This window comes from Tachypleus tridentatus, chromosome 12, assembly GCF_004210375.1.
Source record: "Tachypleus tridentatus isolate NWPU-2018 chromosome 12, ASM421037v1, whole genome shotgun sequence".
Taxonomy (NCBI): domain Eukaryota; kingdom Metazoa; phylum Arthropoda; class Merostomata; order Xiphosura; family Limulidae; genus Tachypleus; species Tachypleus tridentatus.
In genome coordinates, this window is record NC_134836.1 from 130,490,726 (window position 1) to 130,499,314 (window position 8,589).

At 32.3% G+C, this 8,589-nt stretch overlaps 1 protein-coding gene across 1 annotated transcript in view; it reads left to right on the forward strand.

The window, feature by feature from the left end:
* Positions 1-8,184, forward strand: part of LOC143234698 (integrin beta-PS-like) — a 51,977-nt gene extending 43,793 nt beyond the window's left edge. Inside the window, 5 exon segments of the mRNA XM_076472256.1 lie at positions 3,898-3,996; positions 4,127-4,253; positions 4,401-4,517; positions 4,998-5,164; positions 6,649-8,184. Coding sequence (XP_076328371.1) covers positions 3,898-3,996; positions 4,127-4,253; positions 4,401-4,517; positions 4,998-5,164; positions 6,649-6,717 — 579 coding nt within the window. The 3' untranslated portion in view covers positions 6,718-8,184.
* Positions 8,185-8,589: the final 405 nt, after the last annotated feature.

Consider the following 8,589-nt stretch of genomic DNA (forward strand, 5'->3'; position numbering starts at 1 on the left):
ATAGCCATATCAATTATAAATAAACTTGTTACACACACAACCTATGTTAATACAGTATAGCCATATCAATTATAAATAAACTTGTTACACACACAACCTATGTTAATACAGTATAGCCATATCAATTATAAATAAACTTGTTACACACACAACCTATGTTAATACAGTATAGCCATATCAATTATAAATAAACTTGTTACACACACAACCTATGTTAATACAGTATAGCCATATCAATTATAAATAAACTTGTTACACACACAACCTATGTTAATACAGTATAGCCACATCAATTATAAACTTGTTACACACACAACCTATGTTAATACAGTATAGCCACATCAATTATAAATAAACTTGTTACACACACAACCTATGTTAATACAGTATAGCCACATCAATTATAAATAAACTTGTTACACACACAACCTATGTTAATACAGTATAGCCACATCAATTATAAATAAACTTGTTACACACACAACCTATGTTAATACAGTATAGCCACATCAATTATAAATAAACTTGTTACACACACAACCTATGTTAATACAGTATAGCCACATCAATTATAAATAAACTTGTTACACACACAACCTATGTTAATACAGTATAGCCACATCAATTATAAATAAACTTGTTACACACACAACCTATGTTAATACAGTATAGCCACATCAATTATAAATAAACTTGTTACACACACAACCTATGTTAATACAGTATAGCCACATCAATTATAAATAAACTTGTTACACACACAACCTATGTTAATACAGTATAGCCACATCAATTATAAATAAACTTGTTACACACACAACCTATGTTAATACAGTATAGCCACATCAATTATAAATAAACTTGTTACACACACAACCTATGTTAATACAGTATAGCCACATCAATTATAAATAAACTTGTTACACACACAACCTATGTTAATACAGTATAGCCACATCAATTATAAATAAACTTGTTACACACACAACCTATGTTAATACAGTATAGCCACATCAATTATAAATAAACTTGTTACACACACAACCTATGTTAATACAGTATAGCCACATCAATTATAAATAAACTTGTTACACACACAACCTATATTAATACAGTATAGCCACATCAGTTATAAATAAACTTGTTACACACACAACCTATGTTAATACAGTATAGCCACATCAATTATAAATAAACTTGTTACACACACAACCTATGTTAATACAGTATAGCCACATCAATTATAAATAAACTTGTCACACACACAACCTATGTTAATACAGTATAGCCACATCAATTATAAATAAACTTGTCACACACACAACCTATGTTAATACAGTATAGCCACATCAATTATAAATAAACTTGTCACACACACAACCTATGTTAATACAGTATAGCCACATCAATTATAAATAAACTTGTTACACACACAACCTATGTTAATACAGTATAGCCACATCAATTATAAATAAACTTGTTACACACACAACCTATGTTAATACAGTATAGCCACATCAATTATAAATAAACTTGTTACACACACAACCTATGTTAATACAGTATAGCCACATCAATTATAAATAAACTTGTCACACACACAACCTATGTTAATACAGTATAGCCACATCAATTATAAATAAACTTGTCACACACACAACCTATGTTAATACAGTATAGCCACATCAATTATAAATAAACTTGTCACACACACAACCTATGTTAATACAGTATAGCCACATCAATTATAAATAAACTTGTTACACACACAACCTATGTTAATACAGTATAGCCACATCAATTATAAATAAACTTGTTACACACACAACCTATGTTAATACAGTATAGCCACATCAATTATAAATAAACTTGTTACACACACAACCTATGTTAATACAGTATAGCCACATCAATTATAAATAAACTTGTTACACACACAACCTATGTTAATACAGTATAGCCACATCAATTATAAATAAACTTGTTACACACACAACCTATGTTAATACAGTATAGCCACATCAATTATAAATAAACTTGTCACACACACAACCTATGTTAATACAGTATAGCCATATCAATTATAAATAAACTTGTTACACACACAACCTATATTAATACAGTATAGCGATATCAATTATAAATAAACTTGTTACACACACACCCTATATTAATACAGTATAGCCATATCAATTATAAATAAACTTGTTACACACACAACCTATATTAATACAGTTAGCACAAAGTAACGCTGTTCTAGTCAGTGATAAAATTCTTTTGGTGTGCTTGACACATTTCCTTGAAGCACATAACTGGATACACGTTATGTCACATTGATTGTTAAACTGTAAACAGTAACTGTTACTGTTAGATAAGCAGAAGGATATCCTATTTGTCAGGTTAGGTGTTAAACTGTAAACAGTAACTGTTACTGTTAGATAAGCAGAAGGATATCCTATTTGTCAGGTTAGGTGTTAAACTGTAAATAGTAACTGTTACTGTTAGATAAGCAGAAGGATATCCTATTTGTCAGGTTAGGTGTTAAACTGTAAACAGTAACTGTTACTGTTAGATAAGCAGAAGGATATCCTATTTGTCAGGTTAGGTGTTAAACTGTAAACAGTAACTGTTACTGTAAGACCAGTTTCTGGTACATGTATAATATTTTTAAATTTAAGTAGTGTCTACAACTCTTCACTCATCAATTCTCTGTTTACAATATTTTATTCAGAGTTTTATAGAACTAATAGAGTTTTCATCAGAGAACTAATTGTGTTAAAATATTGACACGTAGAAGTGTATATATTTAACAAAGGGCTTGACTCTGTGTGCAGTATGAATCAGTGTAATATGTAGCGGTAAGAGAAGTGACACAAGCTGTAACTTGTACTGTCATCTTGGTGCTACGAAGAAGATTGTTGACACGTGGTGATTACGTTCCCACTTTTACATGGTTGTGACAAGAGAGTGAAGTGGTACTAGTTTGAAATGTAACAGCTATTATTATTGGTCCAACTGATTCTCATATGGACTACATGTGACCTAAATTGTGATAGGAACAGAATAGAGTGAGTGATGGAGAAGTGATTTTTTATGGCAGAACGTTGCCATTCATGAATTTATAGAAAAGTGGAGTATTTAATCAACTCAAGACATTTTCATATCTTTGTTTTTATCTTGATAAAGTTTGTTCTGAGTTAATTCATGTTTCAGAGTTTTTTAGTGAAACTGTTCGAAACGGCATGATCAACTATGGCCACATTGTTAATGTTAAATTTTTTATTATTTTTTGGGAACTCTCTGAACTAATTTTGTTTATGCTTTTAATAAATAAAAGTCTTAATTAATAAACAATTTAAGTTTTCTAAACTTGGTCCAGAGTTTGATTTAATCTGATTATTGACATGTATACATTTGTTTGTTTTTACCATGAATGTAATTGGTTTGTTTTCAACAGGTTTACATAATGAAACATCTTTATTTGGTTGCCCTGTAAGTTAATAGTGGTAATCATATCCCAGTATCTGTTCTGTGGTAATCATATCCTAGTAACTGTTTTGTTTGAAAAATAAATAAAACTAATTTTTAAGATTAACAAATATTTCTATTTTTGTATTTTCTCGCTCAATGTTGTATTCTCGTGAGTGTATAATTCTTTTCATATATTGTGGCATACACATATTTTAGTGAAGTGATGCCATTTTAGATTCTACTGACTGACTGACAGTCAGCACACTACTGTATCGTGATGTAAGTGGTTTGAAGTGTAGTGTTGTAAGTTTGAAGTTAGGTTGTCAAATTTTCTGATGTACTAACATAAATTATAATGTAAATTTTTCTGTTGAAAACAACAAAGCACTCAATGTAGTTTATTGATAAAAACGAATTTTACTGCAGGACATCTGTAGTGGCCATGGTGAATGCAAGTGCGGTGTTTGTGAATGTTACGAATCAGAAGATCAAAGATACACTGGACGCTACTGCGAGGAGTGCCCCGTGAGTAAACTTTAGACATTTAAGTGTTCTTTGTGTTAAAATATGTTGAATGTAATAGACTAGGTTTTGATACTGTGTTTTACTCTGACAAGAGTGAGAGAGAAGTTTGTTCTGCTGTCTAACATTTCAGACCTGTCCTGGACTCTGTGAAGACCTAAAAGAGTGTGTTCAATGTAAGATGTTTGAATCTGGCCCTTTGACCGTTGAGGAATGTCACAATTGTTCTTTTATTCCTGAAGAAGTTAGCGAGGCTGAAGGTTAGTATTGTTTGTGGTAATACGTGACACTTGTAGTTTTGTGTATCCATAATTATTAAACACTATTTAGATACTACTGCAGCCAGTAGTACATTTATTGACTGTCATAATTTACTAGTGAAAATGTTGACTGTCATCATTCTGTAGTGAAAGAACCAGAGCAGAGAATGTGTGTCTTCCGTGATGATGACGACTGTAAGTTCAAGTTTGTTTACAAACTCGACAAGAACAACAAGCCTTATGTTTGGGCACAGAGGACAAAAGGTAAAAATTGTCTGTGAATAAACTAACGTATATTTTTCTAAGTGAAAGAACAGTTTGATCAAACCAACCTCTATGTATAAAAAGAAACAAACCTCTGTCATTTAAAAATTAACTGTGTAATATAAAGAAATCTTTGTAAATATATATTCTATATTCTTCTTACTTTATCTATATTTTTACAAAACTAGAAAATAAACTTTATGAAAAGTTTGTGTAGTAATGACAGATTATAACGTTCCTTAAATTTTGTATAATATCCGACCAGCTGCAGTTGGTTTCTTCTCTCTAATTTTTAATAGGATGAGTTGCTTTGAGCTGTCTGTTTAGAATTGTTATAGTTGTAACTACAACCTAAGACTTCATTGTGTTCTCGAGTTTGGAGTGCTGGAATTTTGCATCTTTATTAAAGAACTATATTATTTTGTATTATGGAATTACATGTTTTGTGTGACTCGTTTCTCGTTTGAATTCAATCTACAGACTGTCCAGAACCAATTAACATTTTGGCAATTGTGCTTGGTGTTATTGGTGGGATTGTCTTGGTGGGACTAGCACTTCTACTCATCTGGAAACTTCTCACTACTATTCATGACCGCAGAGAATTTGCCAAGTTTGAGAAGGAAAGACAGATGGCAAAGTGGGATACTGTAAGTAACAGGCCTCACAGTGATACAGTTATATTGTATTATAATGCCACTACAGTCCATAAAATAACTGTATTTGAAATGTTTAAAACTGTCAGATGTCTAAACCTTGGCAGTTGACTAGAACCTGACATGACATACTTTATTACTTTGTTTTTTAAGTGTTGTTTAAATTTACTTTATACACTAGTACTGTATAAAGATCTTAGAAAGTATGTGGAAAGGTAGGGTTTAAAAGAAGGTAGTTGTATTACTGGACAGAAGGTGGGTGAGTGGACTTGTACTATTAGGTGAAGTTGTATTACTGGACAGAAGGTGGGTGAGTGGACTTGCACTATTAGGTGAAGTTGTATTACTGGACAGAAGGTGGGTGGGTGGACTTGCACTATTAGGTGAAGTTGTATTACTGGACACAAGGTGGGTGGGTGGAGTTGTACTTGTTTCTTTTTTAGTTTCTCGCAAAGCTACTCGAGGGCTATCTGCTCTAGCCATCCCTAATTTAGTAGCGTAAGACTAGAGGGAAGGCAGCTAGTTATCACCACCCACTGCCAACTCTTGGGCTACTCTTTTACCAATAAATAGTGAGATTGACTGTCACATTATAATGCCCCCATGACTGTAAAGGCGAGCATGTTTGATGCCATGGGGATGCAAACCCGCGACCCTCAGATTACGAGTCGCATGCCTTAACCCTCCTGGCCATGCCGGGCCTGGAGTTCTACTATTAAGTGGAATTGTATTATTGGACAGAAGGTGGGTGGGTGAAGTTGAACTATTAGGTGGAGTTGTATTATTGGACAGAAGGTGGGTGGGTGAAGTTGAACTATTAGGTGGAGTTGTATTATTGGACAGAAGGTGGATGGGTGAAGTTGAACTATTAGGTGGAGTTGTATTATTGGACAGAAGGTGGGTGGGTGAAGTTGAACTATTAGGTGGAGTTGTATTATTGGACAGAAGGTGGATGGGTGAAGTTGAACTATTAGGTGGAGTTGTATTATTGGACAGAAGGTGGGTGGGTGAAGTTGAACTATTAGGTGGAGTTGTATTATTGGACAGAAGGTGGATGGGTGAAGTTGAACTATTAGGTGGAGTTGTATTATTGGACAGAAGGTGGATGGGTGAAGTTGAACTATTAGGTGGAGTTGTATTATTGGACAGAAGGTGGGTGGAGTTGTACTATTAGGTGAAGTTTTATTACTGGCCAGAAGATAGGTGGATGGAGTTGTGTTATTAGGTAGAGTTGTATAACTGGACAGAAGTTTGATGGAGTTGTGTTATTAGGTAGAGTTGTATAACTGGCCAGAAGATAGGTGGATGGGTAAGTTGTATTATTAGGTAGAGTTGTATAACTGGACAGAAGGTGGATGGAGTTGTGCTGCCAAACAAAAAGTGGGTTTTGTTTCCTTTGAAAGTAAACAAAAGTCTGTTAATTTATTGCATGGTTCATGAACATCTTGTATGATATAAACTTTGTTCTTTACTTGTAGGGAGAAAATCCTATTTATAAACAAGCAACAACAACTTTCAAGAACCCTACTTATGGTGGAAAACAGTGAGAGGACAAGCCAGTGCTTTCTACTACTTTACTGCCACAAAATTTTACCTCTGTAGCTCAGTTAATGTTTTGTGAATATTGCTTTAATAAACAAGTAATTAACTGTCAGGTGGAATGTAACAGTTGTGTTGTCTGACTGTCACAAGGTTCTTCCTTTAATTAAGTAGTAGTTAACTGTCAGGTGGAATGTAACAGTTGTGTTGTCTGACTACCACAAGGTTCTTCCTCTAATTAACAAGTAATTAACTTCAGGTGGAATATAACAGTTGTGAGTTGTTTGATCTGAATATTTTTCTATTAACTAACATTGACAGATATTATTATTATTATAACAAGTTTTTGGTATCAGTTACTGTACTTCTTAAGGTTTTCCTGAAACATTTATTTTTATCCCATGACTGTTTTTGTATATAAAATTGTTAACCATAGTATCAATTCTTGTGATACTAAAATGGACCTGTATGGAAAATTTGATATAGCATTTTAAGAGAGACAAGATATTATATGTAGTATTTTAAATTCACCTTTCTTTGGTATGAGTGTTTTATAAAGAATTTTATAAGGGTTTAAAAATGGCAGCATATTAAGATGGAAGTGTTGAGTATTATTTTGAGGTTGACCAATCTTCAAGTATCTTATACTGATTGATGTATTTAAATAAAGGTGAAAACCTAAAGTAAATAATCTCAACTGGACATGTAGAATATTACTGTAGTGATATCAACTGTGTTTGTTATGTTGTGCTTCGGACGTGCTTGTTAATTTGAATATTTTTCTTCTTTGAAAGTTAAATTTTGTGCTAGTGTCTGTTAGCCTAATTTCAGTATTATATTATTGAGCAGATGTGATTATGGTAACCATTTAACTTTGTTTTATGATTTTCAAATACTAAAATTATTAAAATACAAGTTAGTGTTGCTGAAACAGTAAATTAAAAGTAGCTAATATTTTAAATGGTATATCTTAAAATGTTCTGAAGGTGTGTGATTTAACAACTCATAAGTACCATGTTGCTTATGTTGATTTTATATTTCTAAAGTATGTACCTTTTCATCAGTCACGTGGTTTGTATTTCATTGGCGTTGAGTTAATTTTAACAATACTTGAAGAGTTTCTTCATATCTTGTATGTTGTGTTCTATTGTTAGAGGTTGATTATATCATTGTGTTGTTTTATCTTTTTTAAACCTGAAACTAATGATATTATAATCAGCAGGTTGACTTCAAAAATCATGTCTTATTTATTAGGTTGTAATTTTACTGACATTTGAATATTTTTTTCAATTAATGTGCATATTATATTTAACTTTACTGTATTTAAACAAGTTAGCTTTTAACCAGCATAGATTTTTCCAACTCTGCTCTTTGTAGCTATATTTTAGTGTAGATCACTTGTACACTGCATGGATATTTGTACAAAAATATTGCATGTTTTATTAAACCTACATTCATGTCAAGGTATTAATATTTATGAGGTGGTAGAAACATTAACTCTTTTATTTAGCATCTACCCAAGTGCCATTAACTCTTAAAGTGATTTTTACTGTTCTCTGCAGCTATGATGAGATTTTTATATAAGCTGACGTTTTTATGGAATTTTTTATTATTACTATTAATGTTTTTATTTGTTTAACAACATTTATCTAGAAAATCTGTGTTCATGATTGTGTGTGTGTGTGTGTGAATTTTCCCACATTATCTTTACTTCTTCCTGTGATATATTCAGTTTTTCCTGTGTTATTTTACCGTATATGCAACACTTCTTCCCATGCCATCCTCAGTTTGTCCTGTTTTATTTTACCAGATTTGAAACAGTTCTTCCCATGCCATCTTCAGTTTGTCCTGTGTTATTTTACCAGATTTGAAACAGTTCT